The 25,311-nt window shown below is 34.9% G+C and overlaps 2 protein-coding genes across 2 annotated transcripts; both read left to right on the plus strand.

Moving 5' to 3' along the window:
- Window positions 1-1,361: 1,361 nt before the first annotated feature.
- On the plus strand, window positions 1,362-10,867 carry LOC128207566 (uncharacterized). Its single transcript, XM_052910584.1, has 8 exons — window positions 1,362-1,554; window positions 3,246-3,371; window positions 3,724-3,789; window positions 4,731-4,784; window positions 5,221-5,361; window positions 5,956-6,048; window positions 8,825-8,961; window positions 9,298-10,867. The coding sequence occupies exons 1-8, from the start codon at window positions 1,452-1,454 to the stop codon at window positions 9,508-9,510; spliced, it is 933 nt and encodes a 310-aa protein (XP_052766544.1). The 5' UTR covers window positions 1,362-1,451; the 3' UTR covers window positions 9,511-10,867.
- Window positions 10,868-15,057: 4,190 nt separating this feature from the next.
- On the plus strand, window positions 15,058-21,334 carry LOC128207212 (uncharacterized). Its single transcript, XM_052910009.1, has 8 exons — window positions 15,058-15,215; window positions 15,530-15,658; window positions 16,723-16,779; window positions 17,687-17,725; window positions 17,977-18,084; window positions 18,659-18,751; window positions 19,349-19,485; window positions 19,820-21,334. The coding sequence occupies exons 1-8, from the start codon at window positions 15,113-15,115 to the stop codon at window positions 20,030-20,032; spliced, it is 879 nt and encodes a 292-aa protein (XP_052765969.1). The 5' UTR covers window positions 15,058-15,112; the 3' UTR covers window positions 20,033-21,334.
- Window positions 21,335-25,311: the final 3,977 nt, after the last annotated feature.

A 25,311-nucleotide genomic window follows, 5' to 3' on the forward strand; every position in this document is an offset into this window, starting at 1 on the left:
TAATATGCATATATGCATGCAACATGCTCAAGAATCTGGGCTGAAATTACTGAGACAAACTGAGAAATCTTTTCACACTTTCCATTACATTCGGCATTACATGACTATACTCACAAAACGTAGCAGACTGAAACCTTTTAACGCTTTAAGCGCTTTGATTTTCAAAAGCCGATGACATTCAAAACCAGTGAGTTATATCTCATTTTAAGCTCGACTTTTCGAAGAATAGGGAGGCTTTACTTTTGGCCCGGCGTCGTGGTCGGCGTCTGCGCTGCGTCGGCGTCGGCGTCCGGTTAAAGTTGTATGGCAAGTTGGCATTTTCACTAATAACTCTAATATCATTCAGTCAATTCACATACTTCTTACACAGTTGTTCAGGACCATCACATAATTAGGTTTCATATCTCCATATTATCCTTAATACAACTTGTGTCTCCTGATTGACTAGGGAACATAGGTTAAAATTTTAGGGCACATTGTGTCAGGTTGGGATTTTCATTAATAACTCCTTCATGCAATTCACTTCATACTTTAATGTTACATAACTCCATATCCATGTTGAAAGCCTCTGGTATAATAGCATATACTGTTAATCCAGAGCTACAGATAAGTTTGTTTTCCAGGAATTGGGTTTTTGTAATTTTAAAATGGGGGTTTGACTAATGTTAATTGGTTTGTCTGTATAATTTCTTGTCCGAAATGGTGTATTTTGGGCGTATAATTCTTTGAGAAGCTGAGAGATTTGTCTGCGCTAATATACAGAGATTGATGTCGTGGAAATTTATCTTATAATAATAAAAGTTTAGGATCATAAATACTGCATGAGTGTTCGGTAAATTATCACGATTATGACGAAAAACATCCATCAATAGGACCTACTCCTAATTTTCAAGTAAAATGAAAAAAAAATGGTTGTGTTAAGTGTTAGCAGGGGTGGATCCAGGATTTGACGCTAGAGGGAGCGTTACTTAAGGGCGTACCTTTTTGACTTGCGCCCCTACCTCAGAACCGAAATTTATTTGGTTTCAAATGTTGGCAGGTTTTTAAAAAAAATCTAGTCTTAAATGTGTTTTTTATTATTTTTATTGAGGAAAAACCTCAATTGAAATAAAAAGAAAACTTGGACGATTTTAGCCTGTGGTTACTGCGTCATTATATATGATATATAAAATAACTTATAAAGCACAATAATATGAACATTTTAATGATAGTGCTTGAAATCAGTGAAACACGAGTTCAAGCCTTGCGCTTATTAATCAGCCTTTTCCTTAATTACTTTTAAAAAGAAAAATAATGCATCCAATTAAATATTAGCAAATCAATCCGCTTTGAGCAAGCAATTGAAAACTTCATGACAAGTTGAGGAAAAAACACTTTCTGATAGCTATCGCGTCCTCGAACATCCGTCTGTTTGAGACTAGTCGGAGTTTCATATGTAAGCAGACAAAACGATGTCCACGTTTTTATGTGTGTTGTTGCTGGGCATTATTCTTGTGGACAGTGTCCAAGGATTGACTGAGGACCAGCTTCAGCAGATTTTGGAGAATGGCAAAGGTAAGCATCTGCTTTCGATATTTGTGTCAGAAAACTCCTAAAATAGTCGAATATATGCACATTGCAAATACGTTTCTTTTTAATATTGACTTTATTCGAATTCAGTCATTATGTGTGTGTCAAACATGTCTTTAATACTGAAATCAATTGTATTATTTCAATTTCTAATTAAAGAATACAATGTGATTACGCATACTATAGCGTTTTTCTTTGACATTACAATAATGGTCGTTGAAACATCTTCATTCATTTAAATCTGACAATTACACAGTAAAATTGTTGGATAGTGTCGTGTTCTTGCATACCGAACAAGTGGTTCCGGTTATATGCCAGTGGAAGATGAGTATTGCAAAAATGTTTATCAATTACAAATATTTAAATGTATAACTTTTATGAAATGAAATAAAAGTAATGACAAATCAAAAGAGTAAATCTATTACATAAATATTATTGAAAATAATATAACCAAAGTATTTAAAATGTGTTAAATTGCTATGTTCTTAAAAACTATTTTGAAATGACTTTAGTAAACGATACGTACACGTGGTAAACAAAACGGTCTCATCCATAAGCTGCTTTAAACGTAATGAGTGGTTCCCTTCACTGGTTCTCCTTGTATCTTTCTGATCGCAAACAACAAGTCTTATCAAACTCTGCTTCAGGAATCCTCACTATCAGCGCTGGTTTCTCTCAAGGATCTATCCTTGGTTCTTTACTCTTCCTCATCTTCATTATTGACATTTTTGTCAATGACATAAAGGAAAATACTCGCCTATTCGCAGATGACACCAGTCTTTACATTATCGTCGAAGATCCCGGAACTTTTGCAGCCGTCCTCGACCATGATTTGTCTTAAATATTATCTTGTATTGGCTGGTCATTTTAATCCATCTATGACAGCTTCTGTAATATCAAAAACAAAATCACCCCTTCCTATATCTCGACAATGTGCCCATATCTCAAGTCAACACCCATAAAAAAATTCAGTTCGCAAATGGCACTCTCACATAACTTCAAACATCAACAAGGCATGGCATAGAATTGGTATTGTTTTGACTCTAAGAACATTTGTTATTTCGTGCAGATAAAATGTATGTCACTTTATTTAAACCTCTATCCCAGTATGCCAATATTGTCTGGGACAGTTGTAGTAATGTCCAACATGAGGCGACTTGAATTGTAAACGGTGCTACCATCCTTTGAAGTATTGACATAGTTATGTCTGACTTTTACTGGGATATACTCGCGGAAAGGAGGTGCAAACATCGCCTCATTTTGTTTTTAAGATGAGTCTTTCTCCCGAGTATCTTATAAATCTTATTCTGCAGCCACGAGTTCAACCATATGTCCTACGTTATCGCACAGGTGTTCCAGTCATCACCTGTAACACTCAAGCTTATGCTTATTCATTTCTGCCCCTAAAATAAACAGTTTGATGCACAGTCGCATAACCATTTATTTTGTGTAAGTACATTTGTGCAATTAAGAATCTTCAATTTAGTGATCTACATTATATTGTGTATACTACCTATTAACTGGGCCAGCCACTGTCTATATCTGCTTCACCTGATTAAAATCAATTACGGCTGAGTGCTGATTTACTTAAATAAATTTATTGGAAAACGTGAGCAATTTCTCATTGTACAAATATAATGCTGATTACTATTTTTGTTTACAATGTTATAAAACAGCTGTCCAGGGCGATGTTAAAGGCGATGTTGATGGTTTGTTCGACGACCTTGATGTAGAAGACATTTTGGAACAACTTGGATTCCAGGAAAAGACAGATGTCGACAATGATGATGATGATGATGAAGGTTTGTATTATAGAGATATACTTCTAAAAGAAAAAACCGTGATTCGTTTGATCGTAAAAGTAATTTGTTGAAAATATGTGATTATGTGGATTACAGAGTAAATCTAAATGACGATTAGGCGTGTTTGGGGCATTCCTCGCACATCGTACAAGAATGGCACATATATATTTATATGCAAATTCCCCTTCGGTGTTCTCTAATCAGGAAACATGGTGATTTGCTTCCCGATAAGGAAACATTAGGCAATCTGTTGCTTTTTCGCCTATGTGCGAGGGAGCCTTAATGCTTCCTGCATGCGTTGATAAAACGTATATGACTGAAAAAAAATGCTTGTACTCAATCAATTTTGCAGAAGACATCAAACATGTTGGATGGAATTGGGCCACTAGGCGTCTGAAGTCCAAAAAGGGTCCTAATGGTATATTGTTCTTATTATAGATAATATAACTGAGGTAGATGTATGATTAACTACATTTTCATATGCGTATGTTTTTTTACATATGACCAAACAAAATCAGGGAATGGTGGACTGGCGCTAATGGTAGGTATTAATTTCGGGAGACGGACAAAATCCCACCACTCTTTTTAGCCTAATAGCCCCCCCTCCCTGTCCCACATATGAAAGTAAATTTTTCTTGCAACTTTAGAAAGTTATTTACCATACACATTGTACAAACTCAATAATATATAATGCCATTACATTTTACAACACTTCTGCTCAAAATGTTGATGAACTCTCTTTAATATGTTTATCATAATAGTAGCATCATTATGTTGTCATTCAACATGTAATCAATAGAAAAACATACTGCATTGAAATATAGTTGATCAGTTTTAATTGAAAATAGAAATAATGTTGATATCTAAAATGGACCAACACATCTTTGCATCTTGCATCCTTATGATGGATGATTTACGTAATGTTAATGAAAGAAAATGTCAAATGTGTATTCCGATGTAAGAAAACAAAGCATCTTTGAGCAAAAACAAGCGTAAACATGTATTATTTTCAGTTAACATTCAAATGCAATATTACTCAACATTATCAATATGAGAAGTTGGCTAGAAAAAGTTAAACAACTTATAAGAGGTCAAGAAAATATTCTCCTTCTTCAAACTCTATATTATTAACACGTTGTTAAGTGTTGTTTAAATTTCGGTTCCCCCTCTTTGCGCATGTGATTTTGACTTACATATTTGATTTCGCCGAGTACTCGTATTTCCCCAAAATCACAAGACCAAACTTGCAAGAATTAAATGCAATAACAATTTAAAGTAAAAAAAAAAGTAAAAACTTGACTATATTTCATATATTTATGAGTTTCTACCTGTTCATGTTTTTGATTTACATATGACCAGACAAAAAACTGGGATGGTGGTTTGGCCCTAAACCTCCTCCTCCTCCTCCTCCAGGTGGGTGCTTATATTGGGACTGTCACATATTTTAATATATATTGACAAAAGAGCTCTGTTTTGAACATTTCATGATCTTTTATTATTGAATCCAGCATTGTTTTCACATTCCACACTAACATTTTTTCCTCGCTTGCCTCGTGCTGTCCAATTGGATGACAACATTTTTTTTAAATTTGCCGTTCTTTTATTTGGTAAATCTGCAGTCATTCTCTATTCACAAAATGATGTTGACAAAGTCCAAATATAATAAGGACATTAATTATTAACAAATATTCAGCCGAATACTTGTATTGAAAACATTTGTCAAGAAATTCGTACAAAATGAAAATAAGACTGTGAGAAATTACTTTCGTTTATATCTAAACATACACCTGTGAAGGCATTTATTTACAAAATAGGTTAGAAGAATATAAGATAAAAATGAAATTTTCAGACATTGTAATTAATGGTTGGTGGATACCTAAAGCGAACAAAGTGAAGGATCCGGACCCTTGGTGTCAGTCACATAGTTCCGGGGCTGATTGCTGTGTGCAGAGGACGTTGCACGTACACGGGAAGAAATATCACTTGAACGGTAAGGCTAAAATACGGATGCAGAGTGGAAAGTTTGATGGCAATCAGGGGAAAGCGTGAGAAGACGGAACAAGTTTTGTTTTTAAATTCAGCGTTTTATCATGTTATGAACTCTCGTTCTGTTATCGTTTCCTGCATGCGTTGATAAAACGATTACAAGTAGACAGAACGTAAAAGAACGGATATCAAAGTAGGATACATACCAATTAAATCTCACTTAAGGCGGATTGGCTTCGTAAATACATAATTAAAGTGTTTTTTCTTCGAATATCAGCTTTGATACAGTATGAAGGGACCATTCACGAGTCAATTATAGGTACATGTACTTCATAAACATTAATTAAGATCCAGGAATAATTTTTATTGGCTGGCTACTTCTTGACTCCTTCAAACTATATCATTTGTAATCAAACTAGATAGAAATTAGAATCGCGTTGACTTAAAATAATTGTGTAGCTATGTAATACAGTACTGTACACGTACATGAAATAATTTATTTAATCATGATTACGTTTTATTTATAGACATCTATAATCCCAGTTCGATACTTGATATATTTGACCAACACTTATCTAACCCCTGTCTCTACCACCAGCTTGTGTGAACGTTGACTTCCACCCTCATGCGAATGAGTACTCGGTCTACTTCAGTGTGAATGGGTACTCTCTCTTCCACAAGGACACAGACCGTACGTATACATAAATTATTATTTACTAGCTTATCCTTTCTTACTTCTCAAGACCCACTCTCAGACTGACAAGTATTTGATCTTCCTTAGGGGAATGGGTACTCTCTATTCCACAAGGACACATACCCACGAGTACACCCTTTTTCCCTAACATCTCACTTAATTGCACCAACCACCCTCAGAAAGACGGGTGTTTTGTCTATATCAATGTAAAGATATACTTATTTTTTCATATCCATACAGACCGCACCATGGTGTACAATTCTACGCATCTACTTTTTCATATAGATACAGGCCGTATCTGGTGTACACTTATACGCATCTACTATTTCATATCGATACAGACCGCAACATGGTGTACAATTATACCCATCTAATATTTCATATCGATACAGACCGTATCATGGTGTACAATTATACGCATCTACTTTTCCATATAGATACAGACCGCAACATGGTGTACAATTATACGCATCTACTATTTCATATCGATACAGACCGCAACATGGTATACAATCATACCCATCTACTATTTCATATCGATACAGACCGCAACATGGTGTACAATTATACGCATCTACTATTTCATATAGATATAGACCGCATCATGGTGTACAATTATACGCATCTACTATTTCATATCGATACAGACCGCAACATGGTGTACAATTATACGCATCTACTATTTCATATAGATATAGACCGCATCATGGTGTACAATTATACGCATCTACTATTTCATATCGATACAGACCGTATCATGGTGTACACTTATACGCATCTACTTTTCCATATAGATACAGACCGCATCATGATGTACAATTATACGCATCTACTATTTCATATCGATACAGACCGTATCATGGTGTACACTTATACGCATCTACTATTTTATATAGATACAGACCGCATCATGGTGTACAATCATACCCATCTACTATTTCATATCGATACAGACCGTATCATGGTGTACAATTATACGCATCTACTTTTCCATATAGATACAGACCGCAACATGGTGTACAATTATATGCATCTACTATTTCATATCGATACAGACCGCATTATGGTGTACAATTATACCCATCTACTATTTCATATAGATACAGACTGCAACATGGTATACAGTTATACGCATCTACTCTTTCATATAGATACAGACCGCATCATGGTGTACAATTATACGCATCTACTATTTCATATAGATACAGACCGTATCATGGTGTACAATTATACGCATCTACTATTTCATATAGATACAGACCGTATCATGGTGTACAATTATACGCATCTACTATTTCATATCGATACAGACCGTATCATGGTGTACAATTATACCCATCTACTATTTCATATCGATACAGACCGCAACATGGTGTACAATCATACCCATCTACTATTTCATATCGATACAGACCGCATCATGGTGTACAATTATACGCATCTACTATTTCATATAGATACAGACCGTATCATGGTGTACAATTATACGCATCTACTATTTCATAACGATACAGACCGCAACATGGTATACAATCATACCCATCTACTATTTCATATCGATACAGACCGTATCATGGTGTACAATTATACGCATCTGCTTTTCCATATAGATACAGACCGCAACATGGTGTACAATTATATGCATCTACTATTTCATATCGATACAGACCGCATTATGGTGTACAATTATACGCATCTACTATTTCATATAAATACGGACCGCAACATGGTGTACAATTCAACGCATCTACTATTTCATATAGATAGAAACCGCAACATGGTGTACAATCATACCCATCTAATATTTCATATAGATACAGACCGCAACATGGTGTACAATTCTACGCATCTACTAATAATATTACCACTCATCAGCGATAGACTAGAGCTCGGTCTACTTCAGCGTGAATTGATAACTCTCTTCCACCAGGACGTTGATCATTCTCAAAGATCATATTTAACGACCCCCGCCCCCCCCCCCACCCCTTGCCTTATCAATTGCCAAAGAATCACACATGTGTGGGATACTTGTTGGCATCTTTTTTTTTTCTCTTTTAAATTTGTAGTACTTTGTACATGACAATTATTGTGTTTTCATTGGAAATTCAATAAAAAATGGAGATGCGAGAGTTGACCATTACTTCAGTGAATCCCTTTAATAAGACTTTCTGGACGCAATATTTGTTATTGCATCGACGCATCTCTTTGTATTTACTACCTAGAGGTTAAACTAAAACAAGAGCTGTACAAATTGAAAAAGGATGCGACGATTTAGCAAATAAATATCGCGTTTTTTTCTTGGCCATTTTTCAAAAGGTGACAGAGGGACTTGCGTTGGCCCTGATAGTGACAACTTTCAGCAGTCATGTTTAATTGGGTGTTTCATTTCAAATAACTTACCATTCTAATGATGGACATGTTATACTTTGTAAAAGTAGATATCGCATAACATAATTGAGCTTCAAACAACTGTCGTGTCTCAAGTTACTTCTCTTAACACATGAACCGTTCGATCCCACGGCAACTCAATGATTTTGCCCTTTGATTTTCAATGTCGTTAAAATTATCGCTACTTTGCTTAATTTGTAAACATTTTCAACGGAGGCTTAAACACAGAATCTTTATGGTTTTTGTTTACGAGCTGCTGAAACAGAACTTTTCATAAATTGTAAATATGTAATGGCCTGAAAGAGGTCTGGTACAAGATGTTTTGTACGGCGTTAATGGATGGAATGCCTTAAATCAACTTACATTATATTCGTTACATTTTCAGTTAAGATGGATGAAATGGAGGAATGTTTCTCGGCATCCCAGCTGGCTCCTGGTAGCAAGATTTGCATCAAACTGTACAAAATCTGCACGAAACACAAGCGTATGTGCGCCGCGCTGGAGGGCAAGGCCGTCATTAAGGTGTCTACTAAGCAGAGCCTCACTAGCATTTAGACTACCTTTTTAATATTATTTAAGATGATAAGGGTGAAAATGATCTAGTGATGAGATGTCTTCCTCCCACCGAAGATAACAGGCGTTGGTTCAATCAACGAATGGTTAATGTTCTCTTAGCCTCAACGATGGGCATTATATTATATGAATGAGAGGGGTTTAGTAGTATAGGTGTGTGCCTCTCACCCAAACATTCTAGGGCTTGAGTTGTACCAAGTAAAATCTTTCCCTAAATTTGACTTCTAAAGAGCATGCCACAAATATCTTGTCATTTCATTACGAATTTCAATTTGTTTTTGTAAGGGCGTAGAGAAAAACGTTCAGCTGGACTACGGATGTTTCATAATTGGTTCCGGAGACGAGAACGAGGATGAGCAGGTGCCCGATGACATGGACACAGAGGAGCAGGCAACACAAGCTGAGATGTTCCGAGTTCTCTCTGATCAGCTAGATCTGAGAGATGGGGCTGATGAAACGAGCTCTACCGAAGATGACAAACTGCGTTTTGAAAATTGATTTCGCAGTGTTTAACATGAAGTTAAAGTCATAATATGGAAAGCCAGTCGGGAGATTCCAATTTCTTATTGCTACTTGCCAATTGTTTATGACTAATTGTTAGCTTTACTTGCCTATTGAAAAAACGTCTGCCTTTAGTATTAAAATACTTCTTTATAAAATGTTTAACGACATTTAATAGTCATGTTGACTTTGGTAAACTATATGCGCTCAAACAAAGCATGTATGTAAAAACTACTGAAAAAAGTCACCTGCTATTTGCTCATTGCAAATTGCACGATGCTATTTGCCGATAACATTTTGCTAATTGCTCATTGTCAATTGCTTTGCGCTAATAGCTCTTAACCAACAGGTAATAGTCCAAAATGTAATTTTTTGTTCTTTGATAAGAAATAAGCATAACTAGAAGTTTTGACAACCTTGAAAAATCCATGTTCACCCAAGAAATAAACGATTACTCGCCACGACATAAGTTGAACATCATTTTCAAGTCAACGATTGTTTAATGAACAAAGTAGAAATTAGCAATTGGCAAATAGCAACAGAAGACGACACCTTTGCGTAACATTAAATATTGATTACTTATTAATGTTGTTATAACTTTTTTCACAATCGTTGTAATATAAATAAGTTTAAACTAAACTAAATAGAAACAGTATCTTGGTCAGATGCAAATAGCAAAGATCAATTGGCAAATAGCAATCAGCAACTGGCATATCCGAGACGGATTTCCATATTTATAACAACACATGCTTCTATTTATGTAATAATTATCATAAAAAAAACTTTTGAAGCGGTGATATATATCATCAATGTAACTGTATTATTATGCAATACGTATTTAATTGATTGGGAAAATTGACATTCAGCATCATGACGACAAACTTCAGTCAATGCGAATGTGGCGTCGAACAGTCTGACCTGTACGGTATATTTCCATTTGGACCAACGAAACTTCTGTTTTGTTCGGTCACAATATCCGTTGAAAAATTACAGTAGGCACCGATTAATATTCGAAAAAAAATAGTTTCAGTTTCTATTTCACAGTATTCAATAAATGTTTAGTGATATTAATAGCAAATACGTTATGATTTTCACTATTGTAAACCCCGTTTTGCACATGATATCGTTAATAAACTTAAAATACATATATTGTACCTTCATCCCCATTGATGGCGGAATTTTATGGAAATGTTGGTAAATTACGAAATGGACATAATGAATACCTGGCAATTTTAAGCATTTGGTTTCAATTCCAAATATGTTTGTTAAATCGATAATAATAAATATGGTTTTTGTTTTTCCTATTATTTTGCAACAACATAACTTGTCAAATAAAGCATCGTATATTCCTTCATGCACGTGTTCTGTCTTGTTAATTTACTCACATCAAAGAACGGACAGCAAAGAGAATGAACTCATTAATTTGCATTGGCCGATCGTTGTGTCGGAGCCAAATGGAAAATAAACGGTGACTTCGGCGTTTAACTTGAGCAGCTCACCTTTGATTGCTGGGTAAATACGATCGTAACATGTTTATTTTATGCAAGCGTTTTAGTATAGTTATCAGTTTCCCGCAAAATGTCATATAAAAGAGGAAATAATGGTGTTTTTACACCACAATCAAATCACGTTGTAAAGTGTTATCAGCTTAGGAATCAAAATACTTAGAGCGTTGAAAGGCTTTCGCCCTGCTTCGCTTTGTGAGTATAGTCATGTAATTTGTAAAACAAATAAAACATTTTATTTTTTACTTTCCGGAAGTTAAAAGATATTTTTCAGTGGTTTGTTTTAAAACAGTGATATAACAATTTGAAACCATAAAATACCATGTTGATGTTTCACTTTTTTAAAAAAGGATTTACTTTTTCTGCATTTTTCTCCCTTGTTCCCTTATCAAAATACAAGCTACTACTGTAGTTGCTCCCCTTGTGGTAACTATTATAGTTAATAGAAAACAACATATTTCTAAAAATAACTTACTTTAAAAAGTACATGTTTTTAAGCGTTTGCAACAAAATAATACAGAATAGAATAAGTCGATACCTAAACCAAAACGTTATAACATTAGCCAACATTATCGTATAAGATGCGTTATGTGTCATACCTTCCAGTACTGTAGAGCTCGCTCACGGGTTTATGTCACGAACAATCCGGAGTAGAAGTCCAGGCGCACGAAACACGCAAATATTTATGTGCATGATTTTCATATATGCACACCAATTATTTCACAATAAATCGAGCAGTATCGTAAACAACATTATTAATTACTGCAAAATACATAATCAGCAAAGCAAACAAATCTTGGGGTCACCGCAATTGGCCATTCGCCGGTCTCTCAGGCGGATCTATCTACACCCAAATTCAAATGCATCCGCATGATTTGCAACAGCAGTGACAGTGACAATTAAAAACTTGTTTACTTCCACGTTAATAATCAGCAGACACGTTGAAACAATGATGTTGTGTAATTAATTTTAAGTTTGAGGCATAAACACATGTTGTAAGTTCTCCGTGACTCAGTGAATGAAATATTGATTTATGTATTCATACGCAATCCATTTGGTTTTTTGAAGCTTTGTGAGAAATTGCCAAACAGTTGTAAAAAAGTGTGTGTTCTGTTTATGTATTTTTTGTTAATTGTGTTTCTTTTTTATAAACAGTGATGCTATAAATATGCTGTGGATTGCAGTTAAGCCCTATTTTATTCCGGGTCTCAACGGGGTGCGTAGGTCAAAGGACATGGCCATTAGGAAAATCCCTAAAACCTTCGTTGGAACCATTAAATAGATAGAGAGAAAAAGTACTCCATGTTTTTAATTATTGAGTATCAGCATAAAAATATCGATTAAATATATATCTCACAGAAAAAAACACAATTATCCTCTATAACATCTTAAGACAGTATATGCATTCTTTGGAATTTCTTCTTAATCATTTCAGATTTTATTATGCTGATACTCAATTGAATCAAAACTATGGAGTGACAGTCACTTGATGTGAGTATGTGAAATACCAAAATGATAACAAAAGTATGGGACAATACTCAATTGCATATGAAACCTTATTCGGAACTTTGGGTTAAAGCATTAAGTCAATTTAGTATAATTTACTGTACACATGAGTCATATTTAATTTATTATGCCTGCTAAACCAAATACATCTATCAAAATGCATAGGACATGTTAAAAACAGTTTATGTCTCTTTTTACAATGACAGGATCCACGCTCAACTTTCCTCTGAATCGAATCACCAACGTTCTGTTTATTCCCTTTATGTATTGATGTATGTAAGTATACAACCTATGTCACTCGTGGACAAAATGAACAGATCTATATATGTGGTTTATAAATATGAAAATATGCAACATGCTCAAGACTCTGCGTTGAAATTTCTGAGACAAACTGAGAAATATTGACACACACTTTCGGTCCCATTAAGCATTACATGACCATACTCACAAAACGTAGCAGTCCGAAAGTCTTTCAACGCGTCAAGCGCTTTGATTTACTTATTAATACGCACGTAACTTATTGGACCGCTGTCCTTGTAACTTATTTTATATAAAACAGTTACAAAACCAACAACACATGTAAAATAAATTATTCAACTCGCTCTTCACGCTTGCGTATTATTTTAATTACTAGGGTAGTGGACGATGTAGTTATTACTCAGATCCCTTTTAACCCCTGCAAAGCATATCATAAAATGTCTAATTGATTAATAATATACGTATTTCACAATCTACCTAAACAAATATGTATTCAAAGTATCATTCAAAACGAAACTAGAGGTTAGATGTCAACTTAAACGTATCGTGCCTATATGTAAAATGTTTTCTATGTATTTTCTGATGTTAATGTTAAGTTCTGATCATATGTGTCAATATATATAATAAAATGTTACGTTGATATTCTTCAATAGATGTATGTTCAACAGCTTAATAGCAATGCACAAAAAAATAAAACTTGTACAAATACGCCTGTGCTTTCGATAATATGTCTGAATAATCGTTCACAATTTAAAAAAATAAATACTAAAGACCCCAATCAACTATTGTTCATAGATGTCATAATGTCATTTTATGTTTGAAAATTAGTCTCACTAAAGTCGTAATGAAAGAGATTCCGTTTCCATTCTCACGATATTAATATCTGAACAAATAATTCTTCGAGAAGCCATCCGAATTTCATAATATAGCATTTTCTAAGTGAATTTCAATTTACAAAAAATAGCCAATAAAAGATATGTTTGCGCGATATGTAAGATACTGAGAGTAATAAACGAAACTTATTTTAAAGCTGCTCTCTCACAGATTGACGAATTTTAACAATTTTTTATATCTTCTAAGCCATATTTTGCGTACATGTCTAAAGACTGGTTATATAAGACTGTTTATAAAATATCAGATTACAGTTTTTATATTTGTGTTCGAAAATTAAATTTTATGGCTATTATCGATACTACAAAAACTCGTTAGTTTTCAAAACAATTGAGATCTGTTATATTCTTCTATGTCTGAATTGAACGCTTTGATGCTAAATTCAGCTGATTCTGGGACAAACAATTCAAAACGTTGTCAAATCGGTCACTGTGTGAGAGTGCAGCTTAAATGCTGAACTTGCATTGCAGTGTTCTAGGATGTAACACGATTGTGACCATAGATACTACAATACATATATATTTGGTAAAATAAGACATTATGACATGCAGCTATCAAAACAATCTACTGTGTTTTCTAAACATACATGAAACAGAAAAGTGTGTTAAGTATAACTGCATACTCATAATACAGACATGAAATAATTAATACACCCCCAAAAAATGAAATTCTATTGCTTGGAATTATATGTTATCTACTCCTCTTATTTTACTGGTGCGAGATTATCGTAGTTCGCTTTTATTGTAAAATCTCAATTGCTTCAATGAAAATTACAGGGACAAGCCTAATAGTCATGAGCACTGTTTTGAGGGAAAAGTCAAGGGCCCGAACGTCAATGAACTCAAGACCAAAACACATAAACAGCACGCAAAAAAACAGACCACAAACGCATCAAAGTAGCTTTACCGATAGAAGCACAAGAGAAGGGCTCGAACGAAAATGGAGTAAACACTCTAACACATAAACAGCATGCACAACAAACAGACCACAAATGCATCAAAGTAGCTTTACCGATAGAAGCACAAGAGAAGGGCCCGAACGAAAATGAACTAAACACCCAAACGCATTATTATCACATAAAACAATCCGGCTACACACGCATCAAAAAAACTTTGCCGTTAAATGATGCGATTACCGCCTTGAAACACGAGATCATGCCTTGTGTTTATAAATGACCTCATTACTATATCATCTTTAATATAATTATACTTATTTAAAACATTAGTATACATGCATGTAAACAGTAGCCAATCACTCCATATTGATCCAACTTAGATCAACGGATACTCTTGCAATAAAGCACTTATTGATGTATTATTAATAAAAGCACAAAGACAATTGAAAACCTCAATGACAAGTTACGGAAAAGACACTTTCTAATCTTTCGAATAATCGTCTGTTTGAGTCAATCGGAGTTTGACCTGAAAGCAGACAACACGATGTCCTCGTTTTTATGTGTTTTGTTGCTGGGCGTTATTCTTGTGGCCTGTGTCCAGGGATTGACCGAGGACCAGCTTCTGCAGAATTTGAAGAATGGCAAAGGTAAGCCTTTGTTCTTTATATTTTGTTTCAGAAAACTCTTAATATTGTCGACTTAATGCACAATGAAAATAGTTTCAATTGTCTTGAGAATGCTAATTATTCATGCAATGATACACTACAGTAGCAATCAATTTAAACTTAGTGATACAAATTACACGTTAACACATTGCAATTTATTAGTATTATCATAATTAATTTCAAAAACTAGTACTTCTTATGATGCACCGATTTACATCCAAGGTTGCTTTTGATGGTAAATGGCCAAAGTATACCAATTTGTTGTTCTGTACATAGTTTTCTATCTCTTAAAACAGCTGACCAGATTGATTTTGGTGGTATAGTTGATGGCCTAGGAAGTAAAACAGAAGACCACGTTGATGTAGAAGACATTTTGGAACAGCTTGGATTCCAGGAGAAGATAGATGCCGTCAATGATGATGATGGTTTGTATTTTTTAGGATTCATTTTTTATAAGATATACTGTGAGTGATGTCGAAATTGTTTGTTACTGTTGATTACTAATTAAATCTAAATGGTGATAAAGGATGTTTACGGCATTCCACACATTTCGTACAAGCATCGCACATCAGATAAATAGCTAAGTAATATTGTCGTTTTGTATCCTGATTGGGCAACACATAGATACATGTTTCTCCCACCTAAGATAATTAGATCCAAAAATATAACCAGGCTAGAAATTTTTATCTTGCCCACGGGCAAAGATAAAACGCCCGTATGGAACTCCTTTTTAATGGTCATCACATTGTAATTACCTCCCTTGTTGAAGACTGTCGTCTGTAGAATCATAGAGACCTTGTCTTGGTGCAATATCTAGAAAGCTTATTCATTATTTCTCGCTTCAAATGTCACCATAAAAAGGTTTTCATGCACCTTTCAAGAAATAGTGCTTTACTCTCCTCAGAACTGTAAAGACCGATTTCACTATTAACATAATCTGAATCACAGCGCGCATATCCATGACAACCACGCATTATCACATATCCAAACAATACATTTTTACTTAATTTTGTTTAACTGAGGTGGGAGAAAAAGCATCTACCATAGCCGCTCGTGTAAGATAGGTTCATCCCAACCCTCGCGAAGGGTGTTTTGCGGAAACTCGGTAAACCTCGTTTCCGCAAAACACCCTACGCTCGGGTCGGGATGAACCTATCTTACACTCTCGGTCATGGAAGATACTTATATTCTTGATCAGGGAACACTGAAGGGAAATCCCTTGTTTTTTAATCGGGTAATTTTCCAAAGGTTCATCGTACAAGCATCACCCATCGTATATTATAATACTGCACTGCATTATTTTGCAGTCTAATATGACAGTTTAACATTTCATTCAAGTGGCAGATTCAGCAGTAGAAGAAATTGCTGAACGAGAAAAAAGGGGACTTATTGGAACGAATTTTACTCAAGTCCTATTGCCAGTAAACGCAGAAAGCCTTAACTATCTGACTGCAAAAACTTATATGTTTGTACTCAATTAATTTTGCAGAAGACATGAAACGTGTTGGATGGAATTGGGCCACTAGGCGTCTGAAGTCCCAAAAAGGTCCGTATGATATAAATTTGTGTTCCTATTTTAGATAAGATTACATCAAACAGTTCTAGACGTTCGATGCTCTAGATATAAGTTGCTAAAACAGCTTTAGTCGTAATGTACTAAAAACAGCTCAAGTCATAAGGTACTAAAAACAGCTCTAGTCATAAGGTGCTTAAAATAGCTCTAGTTATAAGGTGCTTAATATAGCTCTAGACCTAAGGTGCTAAAATAGCTCTAGACATAAGGTGCTAACATAACTTCTTGAGGTACTTAAACAAAGGTTTGAAGTTGTTTTTCTTTTAACTCATTGCAGTCGAGTCTCTGAAATACCCTTTAATCCGTTAAAGTAATTGTATCAACTTGTTATGAACACTGAGCTTGTCTCTGTGGTTTTGTTGTGTTATTAGTCAAACATAGCCTGCTATTATCACACATGTAATGTAATAACTGAAATGAAATATTGCTTTAACAATTCTTGAATGAAATAATGAGCTTTTGGTGTAAATATAAGTAATGAATTGCAAGATTGATGTCATTATCGGGGATATGAATGCAATTGGGCTGGTTAAAGCTCGCAAGGAGTCCTTCGGACTCCACACTTTAACCAGCCCAATTGCGTTCATACCCCGATAATAACATCAATCGCGCAATTTATTCCTTAAGTGGTGTTAATGAAAGAAAATGTTAAATACGTACAGTGATTTTAGAAAACAATAAAAAATCGAGAAATCGACTTTTCTTTTTTACCAAGAAAAAGATTGTCTGCCGCTTATACACATTTTATACTACTAACGCTATTAAATTTCGATTTCAGTACAGTGCGATTCCCCCGAATCACAAAATTAATCATTTAAATTAAACAAGATGTATAATTTGCAACATTTGTATGTGTTTGTTTTCTTTTACATATGACCAGACAATGGATTGGGATGGTGGTACATCCCAAAACAAAAAGGTAGGCGTTATTTTTGTGAGATTTATTATGTTGACAAAGTTCTAGTGTATTGAGGAAGATTATAACGCTGAATACATGTTTTGAAAAGGTTTTCAAGAAATGCGTACAAAATGCAAGAAACCTTTGAGAAATAACTTTATGAAGGCATATTTGATAAATATTCGAAAAATCGAATTCGAAGAATATTTGATAAAAATTGGAATTTACAGACATTGTAATTGAACTGCCTGTTTTTTGGTGGGTACCTAAAGCGAACAGTGTGAAGGATCCTGCCCCTTGGTGTCAGTCACATAGTTCCGGAGGTGGATGCTGTGTACAGAGGACGATGAACGTACACGGGAAGACATATCACTTGAACGGTAAGGTAGTAATACGGTTGCAGTGAGAAAGGTTTGATGGCAATCTGGAATATGAGTTTGTGAAAAGACATAACAAGTTTTCTTTTTAAAATGAGCATTTGATCATGTTATCAATTCTCGTTGTGTTATCGTTGTCTGCATACGCTGATAAAATGATCAAAAGTAGACAGAACTTAAAATTACGGATACTAGAATATGTAAAATCTTACTTATGTGTACACTTACAGCGGACTTTGTAAAATAGGAAATTAAGTGGGTTTTTTTTCTTTGAGTAAAGTATTTACATATGACGAGGCCATACACGCGTCAATCGTGGCCTTTTTGATACACTTTCATAGAGATCCGGGAATAACTTGTATCCGCCGGCTTCTTTGGTTATCATTTGTAATCATTCTTGATAGAAGTTAGAATGGTATTGACTTATGATAATTGTGTGGCAATGTAATGAACATTAACACGTACATGGAATAATTCATTTGATTATGATTATTGTCTATTCATATAACTCCCTGTTCAATACCTTTAATTGATGAAATTTGACAACCAATAATCTTACCCCTGTCTTTACCACCAGCGTGTGTAAACGTGGACTTCCACCCTCATGCAAATGAGTACTCGATCTACTTCAGTGTAAATGGGTACTCTCTCTTCCACAAGGACACAGACCGTACGTATGGATAAATTATTATTATTCTTATCCAACTTATTACTCAAGACTTACACCCTCAGACTGACCAGTACTCTATCTTCTTCCGTGTGAATAGGTACTTAGACGTACGAGTACACCCTCTTTCCCTTCCTCATCACTTATCTACGATTACCACCCTCAGACAGACGGTTCAGTGTGAAGTGCTACTTTTCCTGTCATGTATATACAGACCGCATCATCGTGTACAATTATACGCAACTTCTCTTCAGTTATATTACCAGTTATTTCCCCCTAAATATTACCACTCATCAGCGATAGACATTGAGTTCGGTCTACTTAAGCGTGAATGTGTAACTATCTTCCACAATTACATAAATCATTCTCAAAGATCATGTATTGCGATCCCAAACCTCGCCTTTTACTAATTCTCCACTATACTTTTCATCAAATTTAACAATTGTTAAACGTTGTTTTTTTTATTTAAACTTTGATATGTTATGGCCTTCAAGAGGTCTGGTACAAGATGTTTTTCGTGAATATAACTAAAAAGTCTGGTCGGCGTTTATGGATGGAAAACCTTAAATTAACTTAGAGTCTATTCGTTACGTATTTCAGTGAACATGAATGAAATGGAGGAATGTTTCTCGGCGTCCTCGCTGGTTCCTGGTAGCAAGATTTGCATTAAACTGTACAAAATCTGCACGAAACACAAGCATATGTGCGCCGCCCTGGAGGGCAAGGCCGTCATCAAGGTATACACAAAGCAGAGCCTCACAGGCATTTCGACTGCCTTTTTAATACTTTATAAGATGATAAGAGTGAAAATGATCTAGTAAAGATGTCTTCCTCCCACCGAGGACAACAGGCGTGGGTTCAATCACCGCCTGCATACTGTTCTCTTTGCCTCAATGATGGGCAATATATTATATGAATGAGAGTGGTTTAGTGGTATAGGTGTGTGCTTCTCACCTAAAATTTCTAGGGTTTGAGTTGTACCAAGTAAAAACGTTCCCTAAATTTGACTTCTAAGGAGCATGTTACGAATATATTGTCATTTCATAACGAATTTCAATTTGATTTTGTAAGGGCGTAAAGAAAAACGTTCAGCTGGACTACGGATGTTTCCAAATCGGTTCCGTAGACGAGAACGAGGATGAGCAGGTGCCCGATGACATGGAAACAGAGGAGCAGGCAACAAAAGCTGAGATGTTCCGAGCTCTCTCTGATCAGCTAGATCTGAGTAATGGGGTTGATGAAACGAGCTCTACCGAAGATGACACACTGCTTTTTGAAAATTGATTCCGCAGTGTTAAACATAAAGATAAAGTCATACTATGGAAAGCCAATCGGGACATTCCAATTTCTTATTGCTACTTGCCAATTGTTTATTACGTATTGTCAGCTCTATTTGCCTATTAATAAAAACGTCTGCCTTTGGTATTAAAATACGTGCTTATGAAATGTTTAACGAAATTTAACAGTCATGTGGACCCCTTTTGTAAACATTATGCGCTAATATAAAGCATGTATGTGAGAACAGCTGGAAAATGTCACCTGCCGTTTGCTCATTGCAAAATGCTCGGTGCTCTCTGTCTATGGCTTCTGCTAATTGCTCATTGCCAATTGCTGTGCGCAAATAGCATTAAACCTGTAGTAGTCAAAATGCCATCTTTTGTTCTTTGATACGAAATAAGCATTGTTGGATGTTTCGACAACCTTGAAAAATCCATTTTTACCCTAGATATAGACAAATACATGCTACGATATAAGTTAAATATCAGTTTCAAGTATGCTTTTTAATGAACAAAGTAAAAAATAGCAATTGGCAAATAGCAACAGAACACCACACCTTTGCGTAACATCAGATAGTGAATACTTTAATGTTGAAATAACCTGTCTAATAATCATTGTAAAATGAAAAAGTTTAAACTTAACTAAATAGAAACTATCAAGAATCATCTTGCGAATATGCAAGATGCAAATAGCAAAGATCAATTGACAAATGGCAATCAGCAATTGGCATGTTCCAACCGGATTTCCATATTTATGGCAATACATGTTATTATTTATGTAAAAATGATCATATAAAAACGAAATTTTGGAGGCGGTGATATATGCGAACAATATGAAAGTATTATTATGCAAAACATATTTAATTGATTGGGCATTGGACATTCAGCATCATAACGACAAAATTACAGGCAATGCGAAAGTCCGTCGGACAGTCAGATATGTCCGGTATATTTCCATTTTGACCGACGAAACTGTTTTGGTTTTCAGTTTCTATTTGATAGTATTCAATAAATGTTCAGTGATATTTTTAACTATTACATTATGATTATCACTATTGTATACCCCGTTTTGCACATGTTATCGTAAAAACCTAAAAATACACGTCTCGTACCTTTATACCCAATGATGGCGGAATTTTACGGAAATGTTCGGAAATTACAAAATGCACATAAAGTAAACCGGACAATTTAACCCATTTTGTTTCAAATCCAAATATGTATGTTAAATCGATAATAAAACATATGGTTTGTGTATTTCCTACTATTTTGCAACAGCATTCTGGTCAAGTAAAGCATCGTATACCCTTCATGCACATGTTCTGTCTTGTTTATTCACTCACATCAAAGAACTGCAACAAAAGGCTATATTAAACTAATATATAGTTCGTTTGGTGTTTATCGACCCGCAACCAAACCATATTTCAGCCTTCGTTGTTTTTGGTTAGTTTGCAGTGGCGGTATTTAAGATAGGGGTGGGGGTGTTAACGCCAAACAAACAATTTATTTACTTATAATAGCCTTTTGTTACGGTTATGAACCGGTATTCGTTAAACATCTGAAGTCATTTCTAAACTTAAATGTGTGTTTAACCTAAAAGTACGTACTTTCAATCGTATTTATAAAAGTGTCCATGTAGTATTTGGTTGTTTTATCGTGTGGTCAACGCGGTACATAAGAAGATTGCTTAAGTTAAGAACTGGCTTATTAATAAGAGGTTTAATTAATACCGTCTGAAATGGAAATAAAGAAAAAAATGAAATCTCCCTAGACTTTTTTAATAAAACATTAGAATTAAAACAACAGACAATCCAGGTAGCCGGTTCCGGGTCAAGATAAGAGTTCAAGGTCAAATATTCCGAGCCTTAGATTGTATGTCGGCTCCATATCTCTATAACTCCATGAAGGTTTTTTAAGAAACTTAGTTGAAATGTTTATCTCATTAAGACAACGTGAAAACCCCAGATTCCAAACCGGCTCAGTGGCATTGTCAGAATTCAAGGTCAAAATTTCTAGCCAAATATTTTGACCGCGATCCAATTTTATACCAAGACGAATCACTTGATTTTCTACATGTATACACATACTTAATCAATGTGAGTGGCTGTCTAAGTAATGTACGCATTGCGTGTGTTTTATGTCGTAGGATAGTAATTGAGCTTTCAGACTTTTAATATGTCTTTCCCATGAGAAAAATATTGTTTTAAGCGGATTTCCGTCCGTCTGTTCGTCCGTCTGTCACACTTGGTGTAAGCTCGGTATCTCTTAAACCCTTTGAGGGGTTTGAATGAAACTCGGGTCAAATAGTTCACCACATCACGACGACATGCAGAACCCACATTCCAGTCGCGCCGGATCAAGGTCAAGGTCACAGTTCTATGTAAATAATTCGGGCCGCTGGTTTCATGTCAGCTTCATGATACTAGAGTAAAATGTTCATCTCGTCGAGACAACGTGCAAACCCAACATTCCAAACATGCCGGCTCAATGTCAATGTCACAGTTCAATAAAAGGTTCTAGCAATAGGTTTTTTTGTAATTTCGTGTCCAGTCTGTATCTCTTACTGCCGTAGAAGGATTTTCATGAAAACGCGGCTAAAAGAACCCTTTATTTTTGAGCATATTAATAAAAAAATATTTCATAACTTTGATCGAATTCTTTGTGGTTGTTGCATCCATATTTGTTTTCATACAATTTCTGAGTTTCATGATAATATGTGTTAATTAAATGATAATTTCTAATCCAAAATTACAAACCTTTTACAAATGTTGCATTTTCCTTTACTGAGTCTGTTGGAAAACCATTAAAGTGACACTCTTCTTTAAAATGAATACATTAACATGTATAACAAACATAAATATTGAGTGATAAACCTTTAACTAATTACTTATTAATGCATTCATAGAATATGTCAATTACTGATAATAAGAATGTAACCGTGTAATATAATTAATAGCTGAAAACGCAGAAACATTAATTGACTGGTGAGTGCTAAATATTTACAGAGATTTAAAGTTATCGTTTTATGAGGTAGAAATACCATGTTTTCTGCAACCTTCATTCAGATTAAACACGGTGTGACCTTCGTAAAAACATTGTTTTCGATAATTATTCATGCTTTTCGAAAATCTAAAACAATTGTGTTTATTGTGGTACTTGGGAGTAGGGGTGCATCTTTTCAGTAACCGACATACAAATGAGCGTTTTGTTTTTAGTTTGCCATTGGCAACCATATGTTATTATTACTATTTCCATTGACCTCATATACTTTTGGTAACTTTTCAAAAGGAATTGCTTGCTGATAACTTAAATGTTAAAAAAGAACTAATAATTAAAAAAATAAAGATATTTTGTAGCTTCAACTCAAATTGAATGTGATGTTACCTATTTTGCAAACTGTTAAAGGGGCTGTGTCACAGATGATCAATTTTCAAAAAAAGAAAGATGACTTAAACTGACATAAACTTGGCATCGATGTGTACAATGCATTGAAACTTAATAACTGAAGTACCACAGAGTTTACAATTTATTTAAGTTTAGCAGTTATTTCGTGTTTTTCCATTAAAAAAGATTACTGGGTATGTCTACCAGGTAGAATTCATTCCTTATGCGTGATTGGCTAGTCGGTGTTATCACGTGATATTACCGAGGTAGGTATATAGCTTAATTATGTCACCCGATTAGAATAAGCCTTTATATCGCAGTAAGACGCTGGACTATAATTTTGGCGACGCAGGTTCGAACCCGGTCTCCGACACTATTTTGTTTACATTTTGGTACATTTTTTTACAACTATGATATCAAAGCGTACCACATTTTATTAGATAATTGTCCTGAGATTCGTTACAGAAAACACTTTTTTGGTGCCAATCTGTGACACAGTCCCTTTAAGGACAAAAGGCTAACGTGTAATTGAATGTTCGGTATTCTTTATATGATATCTTGTTTTAATAATCAAAATATCTCAAATGAAACCAAAATAATAAAAGTTAACCAGACACCCAATATTCACATATGTGTACACGAGAAACATTACACATGACTTCATACATAAACAAACATATAGTCTGTTGCACGACATAAGTGAACTGAGCTAGTAATATGTTTAATCGTACGTTGTATTTTGTTATTGGACATTATTGGTATTATGTGATGGTGAATGAAAAAGATTATTTTTGTAAAAGCAACCATAAGTGCCACAATAATAAATAGTTTGTTAAGCCTAATACAAGAAGCATATTTTGATGGTACAGTACTACGGTCAGGTATTTTTAAACCCTACGAAAATAAGATTATTTAGCTGAAAGAAAAAATACCCAGCGGATAAGCTAAACAAAATCGGTTCGCAGATATTTTTGTGAGTCGGACGAGTAAGGCTAAATACACTACTTGTTTATATTGATTGGGGCCTCGATAAAAGTATACTCAGTGGCGGATCCAGGACTTTCTAAATGGGAGGGCACAACTTATTTTCAACATATAAAACTTTTTTGAAATGCATTTTATTAAACATATTATGACATGGAATTAACATTTGCTGTCGCTGTCAATGATGTTTGGCAGATCAATCGAATTAAAAAAATAGCATTAACTGATATAAGATAAACCTTTTACAAAAAATTATATCATGCCGATAAGAAGAATCGAACCTGGGTCGCCGGTTTGAATCCTTAGTCGTTAACCGCTAACACGTGTGATGTAGAATAAATACTGTATGTATAAACCTACAGTAATAAACTTAGGTATATATTGATTGCACTCAACGATACTGTACTTCGGATGTCACTGCCATTTAAGTTAACTGAAGTAAAAACAACTTGACAACAAATTCCAGAAAGGGTTTCAAATATATAAGTCTGTATTAATTTACAAAGGCTCTGGCATGATTGCAAGAACTGGACGTTATAAACAAAATGGAAAGTTTCTACGCGGCAACGTTTTGAATTTAAACTTGTGTTAAATCATAAATCATTTTAATGTACGTCGCGACCGATATCTTACCTTTGCTTATGCAGTGCCGTAGCTTCACTGAGGCATATAACAGTTTCTATAGCCCTAAAATTACTTTTTTCGACTTACTTCATTTGCCTCAATGTACACAAACCATCGACCAAAGATTCTCCAGAAGGCAGGTAATCGCTTCTTGCAGATAAATTATTCCGGGGTGGGGTGGGGGGTATGCCCCCGGACCCCCATAGACCGTTCTGCCTCGGTGTATTTTTAAGTCTGGCTACGGCACTGTTATGATTGTGGTAAAAGAGAATTAATGAGATGTGGCGAGCCGAAGCG

This window comes from Mya arenaria, chromosome 11 (assembly GCF_026914265.1).
Source record: "Mya arenaria isolate MELC-2E11 chromosome 11, ASM2691426v1".
In the NCBI taxonomy this organism is placed as follows: domain Eukaryota; kingdom Metazoa; phylum Mollusca; class Bivalvia; order Myida; family Myidae; genus Mya; species Mya arenaria.

Coding starts and splice junctions, on each gene's coding strand:
- LOC128207566 (XM_052910584.1), top strand. CDS start 1,452: ATGTCCACGTTTTTATGTGTGTTGTTGCTGGGCATTATTCTTGTGGAC. Junction 3,372..3,723: donor TGATGATGATGATGATGAAG/GTTTGTATTATA, acceptor TCAATTTTGCAG/AAGACATCAAACATGTTGGA. Junction 5,362..5,955: donor GAAGAAATATCACTTGAACG/GTAAGGCTAAAA, acceptor CTCTACCACCAG/CTTGTGTGAACGTTGACTTC.
- LOC128207212 (XM_052910009.1), top strand. CDS start 15,113: ATGTCCTCGTTTTTATGTGTTTTGTTGCTGGGCGTTATTCTTGTGGCC. Junction 15,216..15,529: donor GAATTTGAAGAATGGCAAAG/GTAAGCCTTTGT, acceptor CTCTTAAAACAG/CTGACCAGATTGATTTTGGT. Junction 15,659..16,722: donor TGCCGTCAATGATGATGATG/GTTTGTATTTTT, acceptor TTAATTTTGCAG/AAGACATGAAACGTGTTGGA.